The 12,940-nt window shown below is 32.9% G+C and overlaps 2 protein-coding genes across 2 annotated transcripts; one reads left to right on the top strand and one right to left on the bottom strand.

Annotated features, from left to right (window-relative positions):
* Nucleotides 1-289: 289 nt before the first annotated feature.
* On the bottom strand, nt 290-3,183 carry LOC123703683 (GDNF-inducible zinc finger protein 1-like). Its single transcript, XM_045651763.1, has 5 exons — nt 3,163-3,183; nt 2,598-2,700; nt 1,909-2,030; nt 416-618; nt 290-359 (listed from the first exon to the last, which is right to left on the bottom strand). The coding sequence occupies exons 1-5, from the start codon at nt 3,181-3,183 to the stop codon at nt 290-292; spliced, it is 519 nt and encodes a 172-aa protein (XP_045507719.1).
* Nucleotides 3,184-3,809: 626 nt separating this feature from the next.
* LOC123703728 (methylosome subunit pICln) lies at nt 3,810-10,651 on the top strand. Its single transcript, XM_045651825.1, has 6 exons — nt 3,810-4,114; nt 4,385-4,525; nt 5,268-5,363; nt 8,418-8,548; nt 9,837-9,950; nt 10,416-10,651. Exons 1-6 carry the CDS (start codon nt 3,993-3,995, stop codon nt 10,445-10,447), a joined length of 636 nt encoding a protein of 211 aa, XP_045507781.1. The 5' UTR covers nt 3,810-3,992; the 3' UTR covers nt 10,448-10,651.
* The last annotated feature ends 2,289 nt before the right edge of the window (nt 10,652-12,940 follow it).

The following is a 12,940-nucleotide window of genomic DNA, read 5'->3' as shown; positions in this document are numbered from 1 at the left end:
ACAACAGACAGATATTTTTGTATATTGATAGTATCTAGACAAGCTCTAGTTTTAGTTACACATGTTTCAGACGGCATAATATTCAAAATGGGTCTTACGATAACTTACAAGTATGTATAATAAAAAAAAAATTAAAAATACCATAATGGGGTGTAAATTAATCTATACTATATAATATTATAAAGATGAAGAGTTTGTTTGTTTGAACGCGCTAATCTCGGGAACTACTGGTCCGATTTAAAAAATTCTTTCGGTGTTAGATAGCTCATTTATCGAGGAAGGTTAAAGGCTATATATCATCACGGTACGCCGTACGACCAATAGGAGTGTAGCCACGGGGGTGAAACCGCGCGGAGCAGCTAGTATAAGATAAAGAATATACCAATACACAATAAAAACTTTAAAAAGAACTTACCTCGTCCTAACACTAAGCATTTTCTTACAAACAGGACACTCGACTGTCTTCTTCTCATGAACCGCCATGTGCCGTATCAATAAGTATTTAGCCGTACACGACATTCCGCACACGTCGCAGACAAACATACAAACTGCACAGTGCACTTTACGTATGTGAGCCTTGAGAAGGGGTTGCGATTTGAACGTTTTTCCACAGTTTTCCTACAACAAAATTTATTAAGCTTATTATTACATACAAATATTACAGTTTATTATAATAAAGAAGGTGAGTATAAACGATAGTTTGATAAAGTTAAGGCACATAAAGCCGATAGAGTACAAGAATAACTGCGTTAAAAACAACCGACTTCAAACTTGCACTTGCAACATTTACAAATACAGACAAAAATGCTCATAAAATAAAAACTAATGGGCCTATCCGAATAAAATTTTTATGGGACCAATTCGACACCATCCCGCATCGAACAAAATAAGAATCACGTAAATCGGTTCAGAAACCTCGGAGTAATCAGTGTACACTGTACCTACATACATAAAAAAAATAAAAAAAAACATACCGGCCGAATTGATAACCTCTTCCTCTTTTTGAAGTCGGTTAAAAAGAAATTCAACTGCTCTGGTGTCTCAACACGGGTGGCCGAGAGGCCAGACGTCACTCCAGAAAAGTGAAAGACGCGGGTTCGAATCCCACGGTGATTGATTTTTTCAATTCATTAAAAAAATTATTTATAAAGCATTTGAATAACTACTATAAAACTAAATATTAATAAATATTTGAGTTCAAGTTTTTTCACAAATCTGCTTGGTAGAAACATTTCAAAAAAGTTGTAGTTTAATAAATAAATAGTTGCAAAGTTTATTATTTATTTATTTATTTATTTACAAAGGATAGCCAACAATTGTTTACACTATATATGGCATAAAAGGAAAAATACAATTTAACGTATCAAGTGTAACAATTACTTACAGGCTAACACCACATGCCTTTGAAAACGGTTATGACTTATGAGCATTAAAAAAACTGATAAATACACAAGATAACGTTTAACAATTATCAATAAAATATCTATTTAAAAACTAATGTCAGTCATATTAAAATAAAATCGGCATACAAAAATTACAATTTAAAAATATTAAATACATAAAAAGTTAAAAACCAACATAAAAATTAATTTTTTTATAATATAAATAATATAATATAATATCTACAGTTTAAGTAAATATATCTATTATTAAATAAATACACGAATGTATATAACTAACAAAATATCACAACATATTATAAGACAAAGTCACTTTCTCTGTTCCTATGTCCCTATGTATGCTTAAATCTTCGGACTTTGATGCAGTTTTTTTAATAGATACAGTGATTCAAGAGGAAGGGTTAAGTATACAATTTAGTAGGTTTTAAAGAAAGCGGGTGTAGCCGCGGTCGGAAAGCTAACAACATTATATAATATATTGATAGAACAAAAATTTTTTTTTACTTACCTGTGGACATGTCACACTAGATTTGTCAACATCAATATGAAACTTTCTATATTTCTTTTTAGGATTCTTCTGTATGATTACTTTATCCATAAATGTGAATTGGCACTCGTCTTCCTTTTTACCTGAACAAGAATAAAATACACAATAGAATTAATGTACTATGTAAGTAAATTAATTAATAAATACATTAAAAAATATGTAAGCATGTGCATATCTTCCAAATGTACACTTTTTTAACACAAACAAATATATGAATACTTATTTAAAAAAATATTGTTTCATAAAAGCATAGTATTGATGTAAAGTATGGTTCATGCTTTATGGCGGCTCAGAATATTGTATGATGCAATGTGCAGAAAACAATTTTAGGTATTAGCGGGACGTTAAGGGACCTGTGCGCACCCACACTCACACCTACACCTAACTTTCGAACCGCCATCTATTTATTGTCATTGTACTTACAGTTATTAAACCAAAACATACATTGAATTTAGTAACAATACATAATACGTATTATGTACGCCAACATGCATTCAAGTACCTGCTACAGAGGTCCAGGATAGCATTTGCACTGCTAGCAAAAATATAAATTGTGGCATCAGAGACCAGCACACAATTTAACAAATGAAGGGTGGCCATTCGAATCGAACTGTATCCATCTATAGCTGAATAACTGTCTGTTTACTTACCATCTGTTTCATGTTCAGCATTTACTGTCACTGGTTCAGCAAATACTGTATCATTCAGTCTGTAGTATTTCTCAGTGCTGTCATCACCAATACCATGAAGAGGCTGATGAAAATTTAGGATATAGGAAATAATTTCTATATAGCTATCTATGAATATAATACTATGTTAATTCCACATAAAGTAAATAAATACATATAATCCATACTAATATTATAAATGCGAAAGTAACTCTGTCTGTCTGTCTGTTACTCAATCACGCCTTAACTACTGAACCAATTTACATGAAATTTGGTATAGAGATATTTTGATACCCGAGAAAGGACATAGGCTACTTTTTCCCGGGAAATAGGATAGGTTTTATCCCGGAAATCCCACGGGAACGGGAACTATGCGGGTTTTTCTTTGACTACGCGGGCGAAGCTGCGAGTGGAAAGCTAGTATCTTATAATATCACTTCGTTTTCGGTACATAGGTAATTTATTAATCTGAAAGAAAACAATTATAAAAGTTACTTACATCAGCCTCTAAAATATGTTTGTTGTTTTGTTCTTCTTTGATAAAAACTTTTGTTTTAGAAATCTCCATTCCTGTTAACGTGTTTTAAAATTAGGAAATACACAATTTTTAACACTTTAGCATTGTACACAATATTATTGTCCCAGAAAAGTATTTTGAAAAGTTTACTAAATAGGTATATCCAGGAAAGTTAAATGAAAACTTATGTTTACAAAGTTTACTGTTTTACATATATAGTTTGTTGAGTTATCTGTTATAGAATTTATAGTAATTATTAATCACATCACATATTTTTTTAGAAAATCAATATTCTCTAATATATTCAGAAATATTATTTGAAGAAAAGAGCGTCGCAAGTGACACGCGGGAGTGAAAATTCAAAACACGTTGTTTACATTTTTTTTTTCAGAAACGTCAACGAATTTGCTTTGACAATTAGATGACCACAGACGAAGAAAACTATATTTTTAATAGAGAAATGCGAATTGGACTAATAATCGCCTATAATTTTTATAAAATAGAATAGTATAAATCAGCAGTAGATAGATCTTGAATACTTTTTACAATTAATTAATATCAGGATCAAATTATCTCCTGGAATAGTTAATAGTTATTGTTTTGTCTATGCCTCAAGTCACTAGTTTATTTTTTAATAGGTACTTGTTCTACTGCAAAGAGTAAAGTGTTCTACTGTCTGTGGTTGTGTTATTTGCATGCGCGAAACGTGTTTTTTTGTGAATTTGTACTATTTTCTTTCTATTTCTGATTCCAAATGAGTTTCATTTAGCATTTAATATTTTTTAGTCATAGTTACATTACAGTGACGTGTCTAACAACTTAAACTATCGATATTTGAAACTTAATACGACTCATTAAAAATGGTTGTGGTATCTTCAACATTTTCTGTGCCGGTAGAAGGCATTATTTTACAAACACCATCAACGAAATTGTTCATAAACGATCAAGAAATAGGTACAGCTACGTTATATATAACAGAAAAGTAAGTATAATTCTAATTTTAATAAGAAATAATATTTGTTTGGATGGATGAATGGACTTTTTTTCTTTCGAAATTCGAATTCCTGGAAATTGTCTTAGATTTTATTTTGTATTTCGAAACAGTACCCATCATAACTGTTTTAATTTATCATCATCCTGTGAAATCAGTTAATTTTTTACTTTAATTCACTTCACTTTAATTTTTTACTTTAAAACACCCCAAAAAGTCACCTAAGAATTAAATATATTAAAAATAATTATTAATTCTCAGTAATGTGCTATGGGGCGGAGGAGTCGGTGCCTCTGGTGGTCATTCACCATCAATATCACTGCTATATCCTAGTATATCACTACATGCCATACAGAGAGAGCCCAGCCCAGCCTTGTATATGGTGCTGAATTATGAATTAAGGTGAATATAAAATAATTTTGTATTTATGTGATATCACTACATAGTATAAAACAGTCGCTTTCTCTGTCCCTATGTCCCTTTGTATGCTTAAATCTTTAAAACTATGCAATGGATTTTGATGCTGTTTTTTTTAATAGATAGAGTGATTCAAGAGGAAGGTTTTAGTATATAATTTATTAGGTTTTAGACAAAGCGGGCGAAGCCGCGGGCGGTAAGATAGTTAAATAATAATTTATTTACTGTACATACTTATTATATTAGACTCGACGGTTTTACGCGCAGTGCTCTGCTCATATTGGTCTTAGCGTGATTATATAGAGCCTATAGCCTTCCTCGATAAATGGGCTATCTAACACCGAAAGAAATTTTCAAATTGGTCCAGTATTTCCTGAGATTAGCGTGTTCAAACAAACAAACTCTTCAGCTTTATAATATTAGTATAGATAATAGTTTATCCCAATTGTATGGGGCGTTTACCCTGCGATCCTACCCGCATGCAAAATAGTATAATTTATCATCTGACTGTTACAATACAATGTAATTTTGAATAGATTTATAAGAATTTAAATTTTTTACCTTTTTACATTTGTCAATATATTCACACATCTAAATAGGGATTTTCTATTACTGTAAAAACAGCATAAATAAAACAAAATATTACTTATAAACAAATATGATTTCTTGAATAGTCTAAAAGTATTTATAATAAATGCTATACCAAAAGTGATGCAACAATTTTCAGATTACCCCAAAACCAGTCTGGAGGCGGAGACACAAGTGATAGTCAGAATGATGACGAAGAATTTGATGCTGACGATCAACCCATCACACAGCTGAGGTAAATAATAATTATGATAAAAAAATATGACTGAATACTGTACTCTGCAGTGCATCTTACATTTGAGAAAATATAGGAAAACAAGTGATAACTGCGTTAAAAACAACCGACTTCAAACTTGCACTTGCAAAATTTACAAATACCTACAGACAAAAATGCTCATAAAATAAAAACTACTGGGCCTATCCGAATAAAATTTTTATGGGACCAATTCGACACCATCCCGCATCGAACAAAAAAAGAATCACGTAAATCGGTTCAGAAACCTCGGAGTAATCGGTGTACATACATAAAAAAAAAATATATACACCACTATTTTTTAATCAGTACATAAAATTTTACAGGGTGTTAAGTACCTTTAACCAATCATATTTGTGTAAGAAATAATTAAAAACACTAACAAACAGAAATGTCCCAAAATTGTCCACATAAATATGTAAAAATTGTTAAACCTATTCTTAGTCAATGACCCACACTAGGTATTGTGTTGTAATTTTCTAGCGTACGATTTCGAATAGGTCCGCTGGACAGCTCCATTGATAAATTCCGGCAAACTCGCGTCGAAGCTCGCCATCCTTCACCCCGCCACCCCCTTTCCCTCTGTGGCCTGCGCCCGCGTCGCAGTTCGTAGTTCGCAGTTCGCACCCCAACGCCGAACGCGTTGCGACAACGGACAAACAGTGCCTAATTGTTAGCGGAAGTGAAAACTTGCTTTTTTTCGTCGCGTTTGTATACGTTTTTCCTGGTACAATATCATATCAATTCATATCACGGGATTATGTACTTATCACTTATGCTTCGTGCGTTCTTTTTGAGTGGAGAAAATGCGAGTGCAGCAGTACGTATGTACAGATAATAGTACCCGAGTCCCGAACGCTCGATCGCCAAATGTACGAACCGTCGTGGTAAATGCTTACCAGCAGGCGTTGTCACAAAATGCTAACGTGTAATGTACTAGCGTATTTTTAAGAGGATCCTCGACGTAGTACGAATGTCGAATAACGCTGCGGTTCATGAATTTCTCACAGCGGAGTTTGGAAGTCAGTGGATCGGTCGAGGCGGGCCTGCTGCTTGGCCTCCTCGCTCACCTGATCTCACACCCTTGGACCTCTTTTTGTGGAGTGAAATTAAGTGAACAAAAGTGAGCCGGTTAGTGTCGAACAATAATTAAAACAGCGCATATTGGATGAAGTGAAAAGACAAAAAAACATACCTACTTACTTCTCTCGTTAAAAAACAATTTTATAAAACGTGCACGTCTGTGTATTGATAATGGTGGTGGACATTTTGAAGGACAATTTTATTATTGAAATACTTGTAAGGTTAGTTAAGATAATTGTAAATACCAGCTGATTCTAACTTCACACGCCAAAATCGTTTTTTCTTTCAATACAGATTAGGTATTGTAAAAACAACTGATTCTAATTTCTTAAACACGTCAAAATCGTTTTTTCTTTCAATACAGAGTAGGTATTGTAAAAAACAGCTGGTTCTAACTTCTTAAACACGCCAAAATCCTAAGTTCAATACAGATTAGGTATTGTAAAAAACAGCTGATTCTAACTTCTTAATTTATACGTCAAAATTCGATTTTGATATTGTTTGTTTTGTAATTGCATACCTACGTACCTATTTAATTTATTGTAAAAAAGTAATTATTCCGGTCCTAAGCCCGGATGAAGTATGAAGGGGAGATTTGAATTTAGGAAATTAAAATAAATAAAGTTAGTAACTACATCTCTTGTTTCATTTTATTGCCCAAGGTTAGCGTTTAGCTACTATTATGTATTCTGTGGTAATACTATCAATGAATAAGTGAATGAACTCTGCAATGTGTCTATGATTTTAGTGAGACTTGCTTAAATAAACAAATGATTATATCTTTGCTATCTATCGATATTATGTAATTCTAACATCATGATCACGATAATAAAGTATTCGCTAACATGTCCTTAAAGTTTTTGTACTGATTTAAAAATAGTGGTGTATATACCGGCCGAATTGATAACCTCCTCCTTTTTTTTTGAAGTCGGTTAATAATTGCTACTGGGCACTGGCATTATAAAATAGTTTAACTTTTTGAGCATTAGTTAATTATAAGTTTAAAATTCCATTTAGTTACCTACACATAGTTCAAACTAGAGAACATGCATTGAAACAAATACTATTTTCAACAAGTTCACATAGCCCTGGCCCTAAGAGGCTATAACCTACTAATATAATTATAAATGCGAAAGTTTGTATGGATGTATGGATGTTTGTTACTCTTTCACGTAAAAACTACTGAACCAATTACAATGAAATTTAGCACACATATAGAGGGTAACTTGGATTAACACATAGGATAGTTTTTATCCCGGAAATCCCACGGGAACGGGAACTATGCGGGTTTTCCTTTGCAAACGCGGGAGAAGCCGCGGGCGGAAATCTAGTCAACTATAAAAATTACACTGCCAAAGATAAAATGTATAAGTGCTGATTTACACAGGGTCAGCAACTGACTACAAATTCGAGGCAAATCAGTGCTGACCCGAAAAAAAACCCTGTGTAAACAGATTTGAAGTCAGTACAGAGGCTTGAAGTCTAAGTAAACAGTTAACTTGTCTACTGACCCTGTGTAAATCAGCACTAACTGTTTACATTAGGTACAGGATAATAAGGTATAATTATACCAAGTTTCATCGAAATCGAACCGTTAGTTTTCACGTGATGCCTGAACATACAGACAGACAGACAAAAATTTTTTTAATCACATATTTGGGTTTGGTATCGATCCAGTAACATCCCCTGCTATTTATTTTTTCAATATTTTCAATGTACAGAATTGACCCTTCTACAGATTTATTATATGTATATATACTATAGATTTACCATTGACCACCGGTTCGGAAAGCTGTTTCTACAGAATGTGAATCAACATTTTACAATGCATTGTGGTTTACTTTTTCAAGTAATATATTTACTTTTTTTGCTTGAACAGCATTTTTATTCTATAAGTGTAACAAATTGATATTTCTACATAACTGCAAAATTTAAAAAAATATATAATTTTAGGTTCATCCCAGCCAACGAGCATGACCTACAGCCGATGTATTCAGCGATGAGCCAGGGTCAGGCTTTACACCCGGACCCACAGGATGTGGACGATGAGGACCCTTACATGGATGGAGAGGATTTTGATGAAGGTTTATATATTTTTATTTCTTTGTGCACATTTTTTTTGGTCAATAATTAATAGCTGCTCCTCTTGGTTCTAACCGGGTAGACATTCTTTGTAGTTAGAGAAATGTTAAGTTATCATAATCATTATCATCATTAAAATCTGTTCAGCTGTTTTTAACTTATAACTGGTGTATCAAACGCAATGTTATACTACTTATTATAAAACAAATTTGCTTTCTGCTCCGTCTATCCCTAAGTTTGTTCAGATCTTTAAAACTACGCAACGCGTTTTGATGGATTTTTAACAGCTTATGATAAAGTGATTCAAGAGGAAAGTTGAATAAATCTATAATATAAAAATGAATCGCAAAATGTGTTGGTAAGCGCATAACTCGAGAACAACTGCACCGATTTCGTTAATTCTTTTTTTATTATATTCCTTGAAGTACGAGGATGGTTTTTATGTAGAGAAAACGTAAATATGTACCACGGGTGAAGCCGGGGCGGACCGCTAGTAATACAGAATATCAAATGCTACTACTCTACTACTCGGGTGTAGTGCTAAGCATTACACCCGAGCGAAGCCGAGGCGGAAAGCTAGTATGTATATATGCTAACTATCGGTCATAACCGTAGACCAAAGAAATACTTATGTGTATATGCGATAGTAAAAACCCGATTTTGTGTTTTCGTCAAAATATGTTTTCCCTATTTAGAACTAAATGAGGGAAACATTTTAAAATTATTTATAAACAGTTAAAAAATAAAATGGAAGATTGAAAGCTTTTGTACACACCAAAATAAAGAAATAACATCACTACATAGTATAAAACAAAGTCGCTTTCTCTGTCCCTATGTCCTTATGTATGCTTAAATCTTTAAAACTACGCAACGGATTTGATGCGGTTTTTTTAATAGATAGAGTGATTCAAGGTGAAAGTTTTAGTATATAACTAGCGGTTCGCCCCGGCTTCACCCGTGGTACCTACATGTTTACGTTTTTTTTCATAAAAACTATCCTATCTCTCAAGTTGGATCGAACTGCACATGGTGTGCGAATTTTATTATAATCGGTTAAGTGGTTTAGGAGTCCATTGAGGACAAACATTGTGACACGAGATTTATATATATTAAGATTTATTAGGTTTTAGAAAAAGCGGGCGAAGCCGCGAGCGGTAAGCTAGTTTAATAAAATATACAAAAATTGCACAATAGGCAACCTTATGGAAAGCTATCTCTTCCAGGTAACCGCTGGCAAAAAAAAAACACATTTTTTATTTATTTGTTTATTTATTTAAAAATAATTTCCAGGAGAAGAGGAATTCGAAGACGCGGAGGAGAGCGAAGGAAGTCCAGAGGAAGCTGCAAGGAGTCAGTTACAACAACTGAGGATTGAGAACACAAATGGAACGTCTAATTATCACGGTGAGGTGATTTAGCCCTAATATATTTATTTATAACATTTATTTCAGGTAACAGACAATAAATTGTACAGACCCATAGAATAAATACCTTATAGACTAACATAAATATATATATGTACTAGTTATAATCTAGATTTAGCCCTAAGGTGTCCTTAGTCCTGTGTTATAGGCTACTTACCAAAAACCTAGGAGAATAGACTAGGTTGTATCCGTCTTCACAAACTTCCGAGTTAATTGTATTGTGTAATGATAATCTTATCATTAAACTTTATGTACAAAAAAAAGTGTGTGTGCCGAGCACGTGTCTGAAGTGAAACTTCTCTGGCAAGATATCAAAATCGTCGCCTTACTCCATGACGTGACGGTTTTGCCATGGCCTTAAATTTATACTCTCAACGCGCTTAAAGAAGGTTTCACATCAAAAAGTTTTCATGAATATATTTTAAATGTTTTTATTTATTTTCAGATTGTGAAGACATGGACAACGAGCAGAATTAATTTTTAATTTTAATTATAAATTACAATTTAATATTGGTTTTATTATACGCTGTGTTTTGCACGCAAGTATGTTTTTCCTAACTTTAAGTTGGAATGCATTTAACTAATAATTTTTTTTTTTTTCAATAAATAATAAAAAATCAATTAAAAAGTCAATTTTTTCAAGTCGAGTTTGTGAGGATGGATGTATGTGTATTGTGTATGTATGTTTGTTACTCTTTCACGTAAAAACTACTGAACCGATTACAATGAAATTTATCACACATATAGAGGGTAACTTGGATTAACACATAGGATAGGTTTTATCCCGGAAATCCCACGGGAATAGAACTACGCGGGTTTTCCTTTGAAAACGCAGGCGAAGCCGCAGGCGGAAATCTAGTAATATATAAAAGGTTAAATGTATTCCAACTACTGTTAGGAATATAAAGCTGCGTTCGCACTGGCGTCCGTTCATTGACTTGTGTAGAAAAGTAAAGGTGCAGTTGGCTTATCTACACTAATATTAATATAAAGAGGAAAACTTTGTTTGTTTGATTGTAATGAATAGGCTCATAAACTACTGGACCGATTTTAAAAATTATTTCACCATTCGAAAGCTACATTATCCACGAGTAAAATAGGCTATATATTATCACGCTAAGACCAACAGGAGCGAAGCCACGCGGGTGAAACCGCGCGGCACAGCTAGTTAAAGTTATATTCGTATTCATTATTTTAAAAAAAGATAGATAGTAGGTACAAGATACAAGTTTTTACTTCATGAAGTTGTATTATGTCATGTGTTAGAAGTGAAACTTCTTTGACAAGATTCCAAAATACCAAAATCGTCGCCTCAATCCATGACGTGACGATATTGCCATGATGCGATCTTGAAATTATATACTCCACGCGCCTAAAGATGTTTCACTTCAAAATAATCGTCGGTACATAATGAATACGAATGTAAAAACAGCTTTCCAATTAGTGATGTAAAAAAAAATTTTTTTTGAAAAAAAAATTGTATTTTTTATTCATCTGAAAAATAAAACTCGTGAATGTACAGACTACAAATAAAAATAAACTAAGACTCGAATACGAATATTGTATTTTATATAATTTTTTGCTAAATTTTCTGGAATATGGATCTCGACAAGTAAAATCAATGGCTATGTGAAAATATCTCGAATCTTGTATAACTTATTAGGTTCAATATTACTGACAATAATTACTGACGCTTTCTATTTAATTTTCAGCTTAATAAATTACTTAAAAATTGACTTTCAGACTAATAAATTATATTTTGAGGTTAATTTTCTTACAAGTTGCCTTATATTTATAAAACTTTACACATTTACATACAAAAACAACTCGATGTCAATAAACTTTGCTGTTTAAATATAAAGTTTAAGATCCCTCGATTTAAATTCCATCCCTTTAAATTTGTAGTTCGACTGATTTAGCGAAGAAATAATGTGATTATAACTTAAGATTTGTAGTTCGACTGATTTAAAGAAGAAATAACGTATTCAACTCGACCAAGCTAAGTTCCTCGTTGGAATGCGGCGCCCCGCCCGCTTCTCCGCTCGCCTTCACCAAAATCTAACAAACTAACAAAAAAAAAATGTTGTGTGGTTTTATGAAACCACGGTAAAAGTGAAACTTTTTTTCACTACTTATAGAAATTTAACTAAAAATTATCGTATTTGTACGATAATTATCGTACGTATCGTGCGTCACGCGACATGCGCTACACAGACCAAAAAGTTTGAGACGATGTAATAAAAGTTTCACTTTAATAAAATCTAACCAACATTTGTCTACTTTTTTAAGTCAATCCTTTTGTCAGCGAATCCTTTTTTGCAGACCGTACGTAAGCGTCAGAGTGACGTTATCGACGCGAGGTGCAAACTTAGCTTGGTCGAGTTGTAAGTCTGTACTGTAGTACATTTTATTTATGTGAACTGAATTTCAACAACCTATAACATTGTCATATAAAATGCAATTAGATATAAATAATAGACTATCAATTTTGTTTAAATCTTAACGAAATGTGTGATGTTTGTTTGATTGTTTGATAAACAATTAGTCTCACAATTACTTTATAAAATGTCCGAACGGCGTTGTATAAAAAAAAATAATTGAAATTAGCACCTTATTTCGTCACTGTAATGTTCAGTCTTTTGTTAGCTCATTAAAAAACTCTGCCTTTATAGACTCACTAGCTTTCCACCCGAAGCTTCGCCCACGCAGTCAAAGAAAAACCCGCATAGTTCCCGTTCCCGTGGGATTTCCAGGATAAAACCTATCCTATTTCCTGCGGTAAAAAGTAGCCTATGTCCTTTCTCGGGTATATCTCTATACCAAATTTCATGCAAATTGGTTCAGAAGTTAAGGCGTGATTGAGTAACATACAGACAGAGTTACTTTCGCATTTATAATATTAGTATGGAGTTTTGGTTCGGACAAATTTTTAGCGTTATTGTGAGTCTATTTCTATATTGTACCTACATC

This window comes from Colias croceus, chromosome 27 (genome assembly GCF_905220415.1).
Source record: "Colias croceus chromosome 27, ilColCroc2.1".
NCBI classification, from domain to species: Eukaryota; Metazoa; Arthropoda; class Insecta; order Lepidoptera; family Pieridae; genus Colias; species Colias croceus.
This window is presented reverse-complemented; position numbering and strand designations above follow the sequence as displayed.